Source organism: Lethenteron reissneri, chromosome 4, assembly GCF_015708825.2.
Source record: "Lethenteron reissneri isolate LAM-NWPU_2019-01 chromosome 4, ASM1570882v1, whole genome shotgun sequence".
NCBI lineage: Eukaryota > Metazoa > Chordata > Hyperoartia > Petromyzontiformes > Petromyzontidae > Lethenteron > Lethenteron reissneri.
This window is the reverse complement of record NC_083782.1, coordinates 8,412,734-8,429,356: the sequence shown is the minus strand read 5'-3', so window position 1 is coordinate 8,429,356 and position 16,623 is coordinate 8,412,734. Positions and strand designations below refer to the sequence as shown.

Sequence of the window (16,623 nt, the reverse complement as noted above, 5' to 3'; positions counted from 1 at the left end):
CTGGAAGCATGCGACTTGTTAAGACGTGGGGGGGCACGCGGTGGGGGGGGGCACGCGGTGGGGGGGGGGTCACAAGGTGGCCCCGGGGGTGGGGGGGGGGTCACGCGGTGGGGGGGGGGGGCACGTGGGCTCCGGACCCCCCCCCCCCCCAACACCTTAGAGCCTCACCTGCTCGTGGGAGCTCCCACGTCTGTCAGCGACTAGCCCAACCCCGCCCCCACCGGATGTTTACACCGGAAGTGGGCGTGTCAAGGGGGCGTGGTTACACGGATGCCCCGCCCCCACCGGATGTTTACACCGGAAGTGGGCGTGTCAAGAGGGGGCGTGGCTACACGGATGCCCCGCCCCCTCCCTGGCCACGCCCCCTGACGACGGAAGCGGCGTGGGGGTTCGAACGGCGGCCCTCGGACTCGTGAGGCGGTCGCAGTCGCCGACAAATAAACAACAACAACAACGACGACAACAACAACAACGTGGGCAAGAAGAAGCAGCAGAAGCGGTAAACAACAAGTGAGCAACTCCCACAGGCGGAGCGGGGAGCGGCACCGCGAGGCGGTGAGGATGGACGCGAGCGACAGCGGCGGCGTGGACTGAACAGGAAGAGTTGAGGCGGGGGTCGCGGTGAGCGCCACATCATCATCAGCATCATCATCAACATCATCATCAGCACCAGCAGCCTCATCAGCATCATCAGCATCAGCCTTATTAGCACCAGCCTTATCATCAGCAGCATTTATCATCAGCAGCACCAGTATCATCAGCACCAGTATCATAATCAGCAGCCTCATTAGCATCAGCCTTATTAGCACCAGCCTCATCATCATCAGCATCATCAGCAGCAGTCATCATCAGCAGCATTCATCATCAGCAGCGGTATCAGCAGCAACATCACTAGCAGCTGCAACATCCTCAGCTACATCAGCAGCAGTGATATCAGCATCATCATCATCACCAGCATCATCATGGGCAGAAGCATTATCATCAGCATCTTTAGCAGCAGCAACAGCACCAACATAACCAACATAACCAGCATATTCAGTCTAAGCAACAGCAGCATCAGAAGCATCTTCAGTGTCAGTATAATTGCCATCAGCAGCATTTTTCGTCAGCATTCTATTCAGTAGCGTCAAAAGTTACAACTTTATTCGCATTATTATAAGCATCATCATCATCCACACGATCAAATGTGCCATCAGCACCATCACTGTCATCATGAGCAGCATCACCATTAGCACCTTTTTTAGCAGCAGCAACGTTGTCATCATTAGTAGCATCATCATCGGCAGCGTGACCATCAGCATGATCATCAGCATAAGTAGTTACATCTTTATAAGCACTATCATCAGCAGCAGCATCATCAGCGTGAGCATCATAATTATCAGCAGCATCATCATCAGTAACATAAAACATCTGCAGCATCATCAGCAGCCTGTGTGTCTACTTGTGTGTGCAGGCTTCTGCAGGAGTATGCAGGGAAGATTGGAGGTTCTGGCCCTGGCCAGCATCAAGCGAAGGAAGCCATGGCCTCAGATCAGATGGATGGGCCTGGTAGGATGTTGCTGCTGACACAAGACTTACTGTACTTTTTAAATCCTTTATATTAAGTTCGCTTGCTTGCGTGCTTGCTTGCTTGCGTGCTTGCTTGCTTACGACCGTGCAAATCTTTCGGTCGTTTTTTAACCCACTTCCCGTGAGCCAATCGAGCTGACATTTTCCACACAAACTCGTTGTGCCAGACAATTAATGTTCGTGAAAAAAAATTCCCCAAATTTTACACTTTTTAGGCAAAAAAAAAATATTTTACATATATTCAAATAGAACTCATTCATGACTTTGGCTGAACGTCACAGTGTAAGAGCCCAGAGCGTAACCCCTCCACAGGCCGTGGCGGAGTAGCGCAGTTGGTAGCGCCCTCGCTTCCCATGCCAAAGGTCGCGGGATCGATCCCCGCGTCCTCCACAGGCGAATATATTTTTAAATCCTTTATATTAAGTTCGCTGCCACGCATATAAAGGATTTATAGTGAAAAACTTTGTTTTTACGGGTTATACTTATTCCCCACCATACAACCAGTTTGGCACGGTTCTAGAGGCACCCGGTTTTTTCAACTGCACAAGCCGAGCCGTGCCGCTGACGTCACATGCGCCGGACGCGTCATTGTCCCAGGCCCTGGCCCTGTTTCGTCCCGAGCCAGGTTCAGTGTGTCTGTCGCGGTGTGGTTCCGGCATTGCTCAGCGAATAGCCGGTGGTTAAACCACCCGTGCCGTGGATGTGTCGAGCTGCGTGGATTTGGTTTTGGTGCTTAACTCTCTACCTTTGGCATGGGAGTTGAGGCCACGTGGCTTATGGGTGAGATTACTGAGCTGGTGCCGTGGGGAGCCTGAGTTCGAATCCAGGTTTCGGTCATCCGGCCTTGTGTAATCGTGGTGCTCAAGTGTAGTGAGCTGATGGTGACTGCACTAAAATGTCATCACGAAAAAGGTTGGGTAAAAATATCAGCGCTGGGAATTGAAAAGTATAAAGAAGATTTCTTTGTAATGATTCCGCAAATAATTACTTTTACATTACGCATAGCAATCATCGCCTCCCTCTTGCGAAAATTTGGCAGGACCCTCCTGAAAATCGTCATGAGATTCAGTGGGGATTTCCAGGGTAAACCAGCATGATAATAAAATAATGCAACGTTCTTCTTGGTTCTTTCGGTAAAGTCACTCCTCGACAGACCTGTTCTTCACCTGAGGACGGCTGCTTGCGTTGTGGCCGAAACGTCGTGAGAATTATTTTATTATGTTTTATTTTATTATTTTATTATTTCAATTCTACGTGACTTTACCGAAAGAACCAAGAAGATGAATCCCTGCAGTCACGAAAGCTTTAAATCGAAATTTAATACAACGTTATTTTGACGCCATGCAACAAACATCTCAGTGTCTCTGACGCAGCCATTATGAACCACCCATGAGCCACCCGACCACATCCAGGTTGCGCCTCGCTGTAAACCACGGCTAATCTCGCACCGTTCTTCTCCGTGCGCCACACCGGTGCCGCCGCCGCCGGTACCGGCACCGGCACCACCAGGACTCGGAGAACCTGCTGCTGCTGGACGAACGCCGCGCCTCGGTACTTTTCCTCCCGTCGGGACGAACGCGGCGCCGCGTTCCACGCCTCCACTCGCTGCTCCCGCGCGTCGTCGCCATGGCTCCGTCCAGAAACGGCAAGTCCTCAAGCGCCCACACTGCTGCCCCATTCCTTGGGTGCCCAATTTATATGGCACCTCTGATTTCATGGCTACTGGATTAAGCTAATGCCAGATCTTGGGGTACCAGATATCTATGGGTAGTGGATTTTTCTGGTGCCAGATTTCATTATCCATGAACCAAATTTCATGATTAATGGATTTCATGGCTACTGGATTAAGCTAATGCCAGATCTTGGGGTACCAGATATTATGAGTAGTAGATTTTTCTGGAGCCAGATTTCATTACTCATGAACCAAATTTCATGGGAAATGGATTTCATGGCTACTGGATTAAGCTAATACCAGATCTTGAGGTACCAGATATTATGGGTAGTAGATTTTTCTGGAGCCAGATTTCATTACTCATGAACCAAATTTCATGGGTAATGGATTTCATGGCTACTGGATTAAGCTAATGCCAGATCTTGGGGTACCAGATATCTATGGGTAGTAGATTTTTCTGGAGCCAGATTTCATTACTCATGAACCAAATTGCATGGGAAATGGATTTCATGGCTACTGGATTAAGCTAATACCAGATCTTGAGGTACCAGATATTATGGGTAGTAGATTTTTCTGGAGCCAAATTTCATTACTCATGAACCAAATTTCATGGGTAATGGATTTCATGGCTACTGGATTAAGCTAATGCCAGATCTTGGGGTACCAGATATCTATGGGTAGTAGATTTTTCTGGAGCCAGATTTCATTACTCATGAACCAAATTTCATGGGTAATGGATTTCATGGCTACTGGATTAAGCTAATGCCAGATCTTGAGGTACCAGATATCTATGGGTAGTGGATTTTTCTGGTGCCAGATTTCATTACTCATGAACCAAATTTCATGGGTAATGGATTTCATGGCTACTGGATTAAACTAATACCAGATCTTTGGGTACAAGATATCTATGGGTAGTAGATTTTTCTGGTGCCAGATTTCATTACTCATGAACCAAATTTCATGGTTAATGGATTTCATGGCTACTGGATTAAGCTAATGGCAGATCTTGGGGTACCAGATATTATGGGTAGTAGATTTTTCTGGAGCCAGATTTCATTACTCATGAACGAAATTTCATGGGCAATGGATTTTATGGCTACTGGATTAAGCTAATACCAGATCTTGGGGTACCAGATATCTATGGGTAGTGGATTTTTCTGGTGCCAGATTTCATTACTCATGACCCAAATTTCGTGGGTAATGGATTTCATGGCTACTGGATTAAGCTAATGCCAGATCTTGAGGTACCAGATATCTATGGGTAGTGGATTTTTCTGGTGCCAGATTTCATTACTCATGAACCAAATTTCGTGGGTAATGGATTTCATGGCTACCGGATTTTGCTGGTACCGGTTTTTGTGGGTACCAGATTCCTGCTGGCACTGGCTGATGCTGTGGTTTGTGTTGTCTGTCCTTGTGTGCGGATGCAGGCGCGTGGCTCGCTGGCGTGCTGGTGAGCGGGGAGTTGTTCCTGTGGCACAAGGACACGGACTCTCTGAAGACGGCACCCGCCCACCCGGCCGTGCTCGCGCTCACGAGCAGAGCGGGCGAACAAGGTGACGCGCCTGGCACACCACTCGCCAAGAAGTGGAACGCGGTTGTCTCTGCCCTGAGTTCTGTTTGGCTGTCTTTGCTGCCATATGGTGTTTTTTTGCTGTTATTTCTATATGCTTCAAGGCTGTACTTGTGTGTACGTTATTGCTCTTGTTATTTTGGTGACCCGCGTCACTCATGCAAACGGGACTCATCCTGGCCTCCCGAGTTGTCGCCACCTGGATAAACTAAATACTTTTCGTTTTAAAGCTTTCGTGACTGCAGGGATTCATCTTCTTGGTTCTTTCGGTAAAGTCACGTAGAAGGGAAATAATCATAGAATATTAATATGAAACAATAAAAAAAAAATTCTCACGACGTTTCGGCCACAATGCAAGCAGCCGTCCTCAGGTGAAGAACAGGTCTGTCGGAAAGACAGCGTCTGAATGACGCTGTCTTTTCTGAATGACGCTGTCTTTCCGACAGCCCTGTTCTTCACCTGAGGATGGCTGCTTGCATTGTGGCCGAAACGTCGTGAGAATTGTATTTTATTATGTTTTATTTTTATTATTTCCCTTCTACGTGACTTTACCGAAAGAACCAAGAAGATGGAACTAAATACACTTGAAACTTGAAGGGACAGGATGGCTGGGTTGGTGTTAGCGGTTGTACAGGGCCAACAAACGCAGCCAGGGCAGTAGCGATAAATGCTCATCTGAATTCTCGCACAACCCACTTATTGTACTGGCATTTCCCAGCCACCTCACCGAATATATTAAGTGTTGTGGGCTTGAGTTGTGAGGTGGCCAGGGGATGATAGTAAAATGGATTCTTGAACCTGTGCAAATGTTTGCCTGGGGGTCCTACAACTCCAGACGATAAGGAATCATCACACGCCTCATAGTTACACGTGACTTGATGTCACCCATCTGCTCTGCTGAGCATTAGGATTTGTAGAGCCTTACGATTAACTCATTACAAAATCGCCGACAAGGAGGCCGCTGAACCGATTGGAGAGTTGCATCCGATTAGAAGGCGAGGAAATCTCACACAACGAGGATAAGGAATTGCAATTAAAACAACACCGCTCGCTAAATACGAACAGACCACGAGCGTTCGAACTGCCCTTTGCTCCCAGGATCGAACGCCCGTCTGTGGGTGCTCCCCTCGGACGAGGGCCGGCGCGTGCTGCTGGGGGGGGCCCCGGACGGGCCCCTCCTGTGGGAGCTGCGCGGGGTGGAGGGCCCCCTGCACGCCGTGCCAGGCTCACTCCTGCTTGGCCGCTGGGCTCAGCTGCCTCCGCCTAGCGACGTGCCGCTGCCCGGCGCCGCCGACAAAGAGGCCGCGGCGCACGCGGTGTTCTTCACAGATCCGGTGAGCGCCGGCGCTGGAGCTAGAGAGCGTTGGGAGGCCTTAATCCAGCAGCAGGTTATTGTGCTATTGGCCTCATGAGTAGGAAACATCTGGAATGCTCGCAGAGCAGTCCAACTCTTCGTGTTGGAGAAGAGTCCACGAAAGTGAAATAAAAATTAACCTGTAAAAACAAAGTTTTTCACTATAAATCCTTTATATGCGTGGCGGCTAGAGTCCTCTCGTCCTCTGGCTTGAGATGGCTGCCACCTATGGGTCAGATGATTGCCTGCCACCATTAAGCAATTGGTAATTAAATATAAAAAAATTCCTAAAAGTGTAAAGTTATGGAAAAAAATTTTCATGAAAATATCAGCTCGATTGGATCACGGGAAGTGGGTTAAAAAACGACCGAAAGATTTGCACGGTCGTAAGCGCGCAAGCAAGCAAGCAAGTGAACTTAATATAAAGGATTTAATCACAGAACTGCCTTTGAGATCCCTGGACGTAGCTTATTTGGAGCGCTGAGTTGAACAATTAAAATTCTGCACCTGTGGAAAAAGACAGAGCACAATGCCCAGCGCAGCTGCTAACGATTAGGCTGACCGCAGCATTAGTTCCTGCACGCATGTGCGTGCGATTGAGGGCTCGGAGAATGGGCTGCTGCCACTCGTGCTCACGAGCACAGCTCCGCTTCTTGCACAGCGGAGCAGAGGTCAGGTGCTGGCCACAGTAATTGGTCTTATTAGCTTGTTTGCCAGTTAATTAGTCGGTTAATTACATGGGGCATGCCTGACCTCAGCCTTCTGTCAGAGTTCTTTATATCAACATCACTTGCTACTTTTCTGTTCCGACTTAGTGTTTTTTAGGAAAACGAGTCACAAATGTAGCTTTGAGTGTGTGAATGTGTACCGCCTCAATCCACGGTGTCGCCCCTCCGGTCCCCGTCGCGTGCAGGAGCTGGGCGATTGCTGCCTCTGCTCGTTTGTGTTCAGCGCTGGCCAGAGTCTCATCATATCGAGCCTCCTCCTCCGCTGGCTCGACGGCTCGGACGCGCTCTTCAGGTGAGACGCGAGCCTCCTCCCTCGCTCTGCCGCCAACCTCGCAGTCCACTGCGGGGCTCCCGCGCTACCGCTAAGCACGCGCTTGCGTGGGTGAGTGAAGGGTGAGTGGTGTGTGTGGGTGAGTGAAGGGTGAGTGGTGTGTGTGGGTGAGTGAAGGGTGAGTGGGGTGTGTGGGTGAGCGAAAGGTGAGTGGTGTGTGTGGGTGAGTGAGTGATGGGTGAGCGGTGTGTGTGGGTGAGTGATGGGTGAGCGGTGTGTGTGGGTGAGTGAAGGGTGAGCGGTGTGTGTGGGTGAGCGAAGGGTGAGCGGTGTGTGTGGGTGAGTTATGGGTGAGTGGTGTGTGTGGGTGAGTGATGGGTGAGTGGTGTGTGGGGTGAGTGATGGGTGAGTGGTGTGTGTGGGTGAGTGATGGGTGAGTGGTGTGTGTGGGTGAGTGAAGGGTGAGTGGTGTGTGTGGGTGAGTGATGGGTGAGTGGTGTGTGTGGGTGAGTGATGGGTGAGTGGTGTGTGTGGGTGAGTGATGGGTGAGTGGTGTGTGTGGGTGAGCAAAGGGTGAGCGGTGTGTGTGGGTGAGCAATGGGTGAGTGGTGTGTGTAGGTGAGTGAAGGGTGAGTGGTGTGTGTGGGTGAGCGAAGGGTGAGCGGTGTGTGTGGGTGAGCGAAGGGTGAGTGGTGTGTGTGGGTGAGCGAAGGGTGAGCGGTGTGTGTGGGTGAGCGAAGGGTGAGTGGTGTGTGTGGGTGAGTGATGGGTGAGTGGTGTGTGTGGGTGAGTGAAGGAATGTGCGGTGTGTGTGGGTGAGTGATGGGTGAGTGGTGTATGTGGGTGAGTAATGGGTGAGTGGTGTGTGTGGGTGAGTGAAGGGTGAGTGGTGTGTGTGGGTGAGCGAAGGGTGAGTGGTGTGTGTGGGTGAGCGAAGGGTGAGTGGTGTATATGGGTGAATGAAGGAATGTGCGTTGTGTGTGGGTGAGCGAAGGGTGAGCGGTGTATGTGGGTGAGCGAACGATGAGTTGCTTACTACAGAGCATGACCGCCGCTATTGCCGATGCCTTCCCCAGCGTGGCGCCGTTCAGTGCCACGTGGCACGGGTTTGCCTGTGCATTGGGCTCCCTCTCGCCGGCGTGCGAGGCGGTGAAGTCGCGCGGAGCGTACGTGGCGCGTCTCTCCAGCGACGGGCACGTGCTCGCCATCGCCGTCAACCAGAGGCACCCTCAGGTCAGCGCCGGGCTGCCAGTCACCGCTTCTTCATCATCCTCCACTTTGTCACCATCGTCATCGTCGGCAGTGATCTGTCCACTGCTGGATCTTGCACTCAGCTACAATATTTGTGTAGACGCACACGTGTGTGTAGTTCTGTGCTTGAAAGCATGTGTGTATGTGTATAAGCTGAACCATTCCTCGGCCTTCCCTAGGTCAACTCAGCCTCAAATGAGTACCTTGTACGGTGTGTAAACATCACCACCCGGCCAAACGTGGTGCTGGCCACCCACCCCCTGATGTGTCGTGCCGGCCTTCATAGATGCTCGCTAACAGCACTTGCCACAACAGCCTGTTAAGGCGCCCTTCTTCCACCTCCAACCCAGCTTATATATAAGCTCCTAGCTTGGCAGTGTCTCATTCTTCACCTGAAGACGGCTGCTTGCGTTGTAGCCGAAACGTCGTGAGAATTATTTTATTATGTTTTATTTTAATTATTTTATTACTTCCCTTCTACGTGACTTTACCGAAAAAACCAAGAAGATCGTATATCCTTCTTCTCGTATATCCTTCTTCTTGGTTCTTTCGGTAAAGTCACGTGACTTTACCGAAAGAACCAAGAAGATGAATCCCTGCAGTCACGAAAGCTTTAAATAGAAATCGTATTTCCTTGCCTATTTCCATTTTATACGAAAGTCACCCAATATCCGTTTCATGCTTATGTAACATTATTGTAATTGTATTATGATCAGTCAATACAAATCTATCTTGGCCAACTTGCGCTCAAGGGAATATTTTATTTAACATCGATCTATGTTTGTCCAATATTTTTTCCATTTGATCTAATTTCTATTTGCTTGATTTCCTGTACTTGCATAGTTTTTTTCTTCTTCCATTTTGATGACCCCAGGTCACTCATTCTTGCAAATGAGACTCTGTCCCGGCCACCCGTGGCCTCACCCGTTTAAACAAAATCAACTTGAATCGTAAAATCTCATACTCTTTGGTTCTTTCGGTAAAGTCACGTAGGTATAAAATAAAATAAATCACGACGTTTCGGGTGCAACACAAGCATCCATCATCAGGTGGGAAAGCATGGTCTGCTGCTGAGGCTGACTGTTTTTAAAAGGTTTGAAATGGATGTAGCTCAAGAGTGTGGATTCCTGCAGTCACGTAAGCTTCAAACCAAGACCGTAAAACGTCGTCCGTGCCACGCAGGCCACCCAGGTGCTGTTCACGTCTGCGACGGGCGGCGTCTCGGTGTCCTCCCACCTGCAGGGCTGCGGCTTCCGTGGCCCCACCCTGCTGCCCAAGTTCATCAGGTGCGGTGCTGCCCGCCCGCCCGCCCGCCCTGAGCCGCCGAGACGCCAGCTCGCGTCCCGCGTCCGCCGTTGACTTCACCGTGGAACGGGAATACGGCCGGGAGGGTCGACACGGAGGGTGGGCGGGCGGGGCGGGCGGGCGGGCGGACACTCGGAGCGTTGGATCGGGAGGGGTTGATCCGGCAGGGGTTGATCCGGCAGGGGTTGAGGGTTAATGCTGTGAGGGTTGACATCGGAGAGTGGGGCCGGGGCAGGGTCAAAGAGCGTGGGGTTGACATAGGAACGATTGGCACAGTGAAGGTGGGGGTCAACCGTATGAACTGACGCTGTGACGATCGACCGTGAGAGTCGGTGAAGATGGACTCACAGCAGGTTGACCGCGGGCGCCCGCTGGTCATGCTAGGTGGGCGACGCGAGCTGTTAACTCCTCACCGGATGTCGGATGTCGCATTGAGGGATTGCAACAATTTACAGGGATGGCATTAACAATTTGATATCCAGTTGGCCAGTTTCAGGAGGATGCAGGAGCGATTTTCGGAGATGTATGTACGTCAAACTTCTTTTGCACAGTGCTAATCAGAGGTGAGGGGGGAAGGACAACAACCCACTAAAGCAATTGTAAAGAAATGAGTTTTCTATCTGGATTTAAAATTGCATAGCTCCAGTGGCTTCCTAATATCGGAAGGAAGAGCTGTTTGCGGAGATTGAGAAATGGTGGGATAGGTGCTCGCCACGACGCCTCCCCGTGACGCCTCCCCGTGCCGCCCCTCGCCGCAGGTCGTACTGGGTGAGCGACGCGAGCTGGCTGAGCGGGGACGCGCTGCTCGCGTGCATGCTCAAGCGCGGCGCTCTGCTTCTCGTGTCTCGCCTCGGGGAGCCCCTCACGCTGTCCACGCACGGCTGCTCGGTGGAGTTCGGTCCGGCCCTCTTCATCCCTCTCCACCCCCTCGTCACGTACAGGTGAGGTCTAAGTCGTCATCGGCCGTGATGATCCAAACATCGCCATTTATCAAGGGGCCTGTGATGCAGCACTCCTTACCAATGCAGGGCTGCTCGATGGATAACTGAGGCCTACCACTGCAAAGGGGATATTTTGATTCTAGATTTGAAGCTTTCGTGACTGCAAGGATTCATATTCTTAGGTTTTTTTCGGTAAAGTCACGTAGGTAAAAATAAAAATTAATAAAAGTAAAATAAATTTTTTTTTTTTTTAAAAATCACGACGTTTCGGAGGCAACACAAGCTTCCACCTGAAGACGGAAGCTTGTGTTGCCTCCGAAACGTCGTGATTTTTTATTTTTATTTTTATTTATTAATTTACATTTTTTACCTACGTGACTTTACCGAAACAACCTAAGGGATATTTTGAACCTGGGAAAGCTGTGTTTCTGGCTTTATTCCACGAAATCACTTCTGTCACTCTATGTAGGCTATGGATTTCACTGTCAGCCTCTGGGTTTCTCTGAAGTCGATGGTTCCCTTTATATCAAACTGAGACCAACCTCTCGCACACACTCGAGAACCCAATGATGGGCACCGGAACCCTGGATATGAACCCAGGATCTCAGTAGATCTCAGTGGTGCCGGCTCAGCAATCTCTGACACCTGGACCACTCCACCTCTCTCGTCCCTCCGCTCCCCGCACGTTGACAGCGCCAGTGGCAGCGCCGACGCGACGGCGTCGCACGGCTCGGCCGCCTCCGAGGCGGACGCCCTGCGCCAGCGGTTCTCCGTGAGCGCGCACCCCCGGCTGCCCTTCCTGCTCGCCTCCGATGGTACGGGCGCCGTCTCTCTCTACCTCTCCGCACGCACTCTCCCGCCTCGCCCCACTCATCTCGGGGTACGTGGTGACGGCCATGCGTTTGGGGCGCTGATGCGGTTAGCTGTGTGGTGTGCCCCAGGGTACGTGGTGACGGGATGCGTTTGTGCGCTGATGCGGTGAGCCGCGTGGTGTGTCGCAGGGTACGTGGTGACGACGATCTGTTTTGGGCGCTGAGCGGTGAGCCGTGTGGTGTGTCGCAGGGTACGTGGTGACGGGATGCGTTTGTGCGCTGAGCGGTGAGCTGTGTGGTGTGTCGCAGGGTACGTGGTGACGGGATGCGTTTGTGCGCTGAGCGGTGAGCGCGTGGTGTGTCGCAGGGTACGTGGTGACGGGATGCGTTGGGCGCTGAGCGGTGACTGCGTGGTGTGTCGTAGGGTAAGCTGGGACGGTGATGCGTTTGGGCGGTGAGCGGCGCCGGCGAGGCTGGTGCAGGCTGCGCTGGAGGACGTCACCGCACCCTTAGAGGACGTCCGCATCGGCTTGGCGGACATCGCGGGGTGCGGCACCCTCAAGCGGCACACTGCAGTGACATTCACCAGGCTTCGCCGCGATATAGACGCACTCACCAGATCGACGCACCCACTCTTGAGCAGGCTTTCACCCGGCAGCGGAATGGAGCGTGGCTAACGGTGCCGACGATGCCTCCGACAGCTTCCTGGCGAGGGCGGTGCTGCTACGGAGCCTGTCGGTGCTGGGCGCGCCGCCCCCCGGTGAGACGGTGACGGTGGACGCCACGGCGGCGCCACCGCCGCTTACCGCCGCCCCCCCTTTCTGCAGCAAGACCCGACGAGGTGGTCCTGTGGGGGCCACCGAGCTCTGCAGGGAGCGGCCCCCCACCCCCTCCACGCCACCAACTACGACCCGCTTCGCTAGCTCAGCGCCCTCTCCGTTTTGAATCGATCGTGCCTCTAATAATAATGATTATGATAATTGGTATTGTGTTAAGTACAAAGCCAAGCGATTTCCTGCTGCTCAAACGGGCACTGAGGCATTGGTGCTCATCTCCCGGATACAGCCCTGAGCCAGCAGTGGAAATTACACATTCATTATGGCGGGGACAAGCATATCCATAGGACAACCACTGTTGATTTCCCCACAAAGTGGTACCGATATGGTCGATCCTGGAGGGATGATGGGCTTCGAGGGCGTTTCTAGGGGGTTTCCCACCTTCAGGAGGCAGGATGCAGGGGCAACCGCTGTTTCTCAAGGGGCTCGATTATTTAGTGGATCACAAAGGAAGTAGCCGATGACGATCCACAAGTTTTCGCCGCCCCTCGATAAACGTCTCCCCGGCTCTCCTATTAACACTGTCCGCCCGGTCGCTAGGGCGACGACCTCTACGACGACCTTTTCGGACGAAGAGGAAGGGGGGGCGGGGGATGCGGGTGGAGGGGGGGGCCCCGACCCCCACCCGTACGTGCGCATGGAGCACGGCCCGCGTGGAGTTTGCGGGGATGCACGAGGAATCCCGGACCGCCGAGGGGGAGACGGAGCTGACGGCGCCGGGCGGCGCCATCGCGGCGGCGCGGATCTCTCGGCCCGGCTCTCGTTCGCTCAGCGCCGGCTGCTCGTCGCGTGGCACCTGCTGCTCACTCTCAGGTGAGGGGGGGCGCTTTCTCCGGGCAGTTTGCGATTAGCAGACACGTTGGTGACACTCTCACTTGATCGATGAAGTGTGGACGTGTGGGTGTGTACGGTAGCGCCGCGGTTAGCTACTGCGCTTCAATTGGTCAGGCCGCACTCACGGCGTGGCGATTAAGTCAGCTCCTGTCTGATATACAGATCCCTGTAAATAATCAAAATTATATCTATCTTTTTTATTAAACATACACGTCAACAAAATCTCCCGCATGTCTTTGTCTCTGCACGCGCTGTCCAGGGATGTCGACTTCTGGGACACCTGGAGACCTTCACCGTAAAGTGCGTGGCCCGCCTGTCGGTGCTGCTGCAGTTCTCCGATCGGCCCGCGGCAGCGCCGGCCCCGCCGGCAAAGCCGCGTCACGCTCCGTGCGCCGCGACCCCTGGCCCTTCGCGGTGCTGCAGCTCTTCCGGCGCTGCGCTGGTGCTCTGCTGGCCCGGCGAGCCCCTCCCCCTACCCCTCCACTGCGGTCACCGCCGGCGCGGCACCGCCGGTCCCTTCGTACGGCGCTCGGCTGAGCCTGGAGGTGGCGGCGGCGCTGCTGAGCGGCGCGGACACCGGCGACACTCGCGCGCACCTGCGCTCGCTGCTCGCCGCTCTTTCCTTGCTGTCCTTCGCTGAGGCGTGGCTCGACCGGCGTGCGGGCTGGTGCCGGCACCGCGCCAGATCCGCCGGTCCAACCGCCGCTCCCGAACCGTGCCTTGGTCGCGGTAGAGCCTCCCGGCTGGACGACGATGAGGCGCCGGCAGAGGTGGCGATGGAAGAAGCGATGGCAGATTCCGTACGAGAGGGGCTTGGCACTGGTGTGGAGCTCTACGCCTTGTGCATGCACCGGCAGCGGCAGACGGCGGGTGGCGCCGACTCTATCGGGCGGGTCGCGTGGCGGGGCCGGAGTGGCTCAGGTCCGTCCTGCCCTCCCGCACGCAGCGCCGGCAGAGAGAGTAGCGGCCGGCACACAGGTGCGTAGCGGGAAGATCCGGTTAGCAATGGCCGAGCGAGTGGCGGCTGTATTTCGCGTGTCTCTATCTGTGTGTCTCCGTGCTCGGGCTGCGTGTCTCGTGTCTCCGTGGCTGCGTCTCTCCGTCTGGTGTCTCGTGTCTCTGGTCGTGTGTCTCTGTGTCTGCGTCTCTCTATTGTGTGGTCTCTGTGTCTGCGTGTCTCTGTGTCTGCGTGTCTCTGTGTCTCTGTGTCTGCGTGTCTCTGTGTCTGCGTGTCTCTATTTGTGTGTCTCTGTGACTGGTGTCTCTGTGTCTGCGTGTTCCGTGGCTGCATGTCTCTATGTCTGCGGTCTCTATTTGTGTGTCTCCGTGGCTGCGTGTCTCTGTGTCTGTGTGTCTTCTAGTGCTTCTGAAGTTGTTTCAATCGAGTCTTTGACCAATAAGGAAAAATAGAAATAATATTCACGGGAAAAAACAACTCTAGACAGGGGCGGTTGCTGGACGCAGTGGCTGAGCCACTGCCCTATGAATCCCGTGCCTTGAATTCCAGCCCTGGCCACGGCTAATATCAGTGGCGGAGAGTGATGTTCGGATCAGTCCTCCCACCTTTTACCTTCCACACTTCCTTTACCCACCCAGTTCTTGCATGGTTAAACAATTTGCACTGAACACGTTGGCTTTTCTGCGGCCATCATATGATTCGTAATAGATTCCTTGGTTAGGCCAATATGTGATCTTGACAGATTTTGTCGTTCAATCATCCACCACTGACAGCCAAACGAATTAAATTGTCACATTACCAGCATCGGACACGGCAATTATTCTTAATAATTATTCATGCTTATCATTTCAGCTCACCAGTAAGTTGAAGAATATATCTCACGACCGCATGAATTTCCCGATTTTAATTCTGACTTCCCAGGGCTGCCTGTAAGAAAACCACCGATACAGGGCAGGCTCAGGGTGTAAATGTTTGTATTAAAATATTTGACGCGGAAAATCCTTCAGAGAGGTATTAACATCTCGTTTGCAAGTGCGACAGGAGCCGGTTTAAAATTCTCGGGTACCCTCTGCAATGACGTGTTCCTGACAGTACTTTCCCGCCGGATTCATCGCGGGTGTCCGCGCCTCTCGCTCTCTGTGCGCGTCCAGGCTCGTCGCCTGCTGGAGGCTGCTGTACAGACACGTTTGCAGTTCCAGCAGCAGCTGCAGCTGCAGCGCGGCGGCACGGTGCTGATGACTGTGACGACGGGGCCGCCCAGGAGCGGCTGGTGGCCTCGCGTATCGCTGCGGCGGTGCAGGCGCGCCTGCAGTGCGTGGACGGGAGCTTTCCACGGCAGAGACCGTTGCTTGATATCACCGGTGCGTTTACTGTGCCGGGCCGGCGATGACATCGAAAGCAGCGATGGCATCGTCGTTATCATGATCATCGGCACCACGATAGCACAGCTTGATCACAGCTTTCCACCATCTTGCTCATCGGTAGCAGCACCATCACCACTGCCATCATTGTCAGCAGTGGCATCGCTACCACCATGCCCGTTATAATAGGTATCAATATAATTCGCAGCAATTTCCACCACTAAACCCACCACCATCATCATCAGCAGCATGATCACTATTACTACCATTACTGTACCACCTCCACCAGCTTGATAGTTTTTAATCTCGATTGAAATTCATTTCTTGAGAACTGCTTTTTGTGTTTAGTTTGTTGTCCTTCCCTGCACCTCCGATAGCATGGTTGACTACTTGTGTGTTACCCAGCCGGGAGCGGTATTGTTGTGGCGAGTGCACTTCGCAATGAAACCCAGCATGTCTGTGTTAGCCGTGTCGGTGTGTGTGTGCGCCACCTGTGTGTGAGTTGCCTGTTAGCTCTTGGGGGCATCTGTGTGTTTGTCGCGCAGGAGAGGAACTTTACCTGAGCGGCTCATACCACGAGGCAGTGCACACTGGCGGAGGGCGGTGCTGGAAGACACGACTCAGGTACGGAACTGGAGCCGCGGCGTCTGGCCTGCGGCTTGGCGATCGTGAGCACCCTTGTGCGGGATCGGTGACGGCTGATGTGCACCAAACTGTCACCGCCACGGCGAGTCGCATCACGGCAGAGGTCGCAAAGGGTTTTGATTCCTTACCCGTACCCGTACCGGCCGCACCAGGGTCGCAAATGGGTACCCGTAACCATACCCTACCTGATACCGGCTACCCGTACCCAGCCGGGTATCGGGTAGGGTACGGGTATCGGGTACCCGATTGCGACCTCTGGGATGAAGCCTTGTTGCAGGCGGGGTGGGTTGATTCTAGGAACTTGAATTGTGAGAAGAGACAAGACGTTGGGAAATGAGTGACAAACGGTGATCACCAGTGACTCACGGCCTACCCGTACCGTACCGGCCGCACCAGGGTCGCAAACGGGTACCCGAAACCCGGGGGTAGGGTAGCCGGGTACCGATTGCGACTCTGCATCACGGCGAGTGGCATTGCGGTGTAAAACGGTGGCGATGGTTTGCGGCAGGGGGG

The 16,623-nt window shown here is 53.4% G+C and overlaps 1 protein-coding gene across 1 annotated transcript; it reads left to right on the top strand.

The window, feature by feature from the left end:
- The first annotated feature begins 361 nt into the window (after nucleotides 1–361).
- Nucleotides 362–14,132, top strand: LOC133350740 (ciliogenesis and planar polarity effector 1-like). Its single transcript, XM_061565441.1, has 14 exons — nucleotides 362–621; nucleotides 1,454–1,548; nucleotides 3,079–3,214; nucleotides 4,672–4,797; nucleotides 5,913–6,148; nucleotides 7,082–7,188; nucleotides 8,244–8,400; nucleotides 9,601–9,704; nucleotides 10,482–10,664; nucleotides 11,358–11,479; nucleotides 11,936–12,023; nucleotides 12,178–12,325; nucleotides 12,972–13,125; nucleotides 13,570–14,132. The coding sequence occupies exons 2-14, from the start codon at nucleotides 1,468–1,470 to the stop codon at nucleotides 14,130–14,132; spliced, it is 2,205 nt and encodes a 734-aa protein (XP_061421425.1). The 5' UTR covers nucleotides 362–621; nucleotides 1,454–1,467.
- The last annotated feature ends 2,491 nt before the right edge of the window (nucleotides 14,133–16,623 follow it).

What these genes read in the sequence shown, in the direction of transcription:
- LOC133350740 (XM_061565441.1), top strand. Translation starts at nt 1,468, where the DNA reads ATGCAGGGAAGATTGGAGGTTCTGGCCCTGGCCAGCATCAAGCGAAGG. An exon ending in CATGGCTCCGTCCAGAAACG is followed by an intron (nt 3,215 to 4,671) that starts GCAAGTCCTCAA and finishes GTGCGGATGCAG; the next exon opens with GCGCGTGGCTCGCTGGCGTG. An exon ending in CTGCTGCCCAAGTTCATCAG is followed by an intron (nt 9,705 to 10,481) that starts GTGCGGTGCTGC and finishes CCCTCGCCGCAG; the next exon opens with GTCGTACTGGGTGAGCGACG.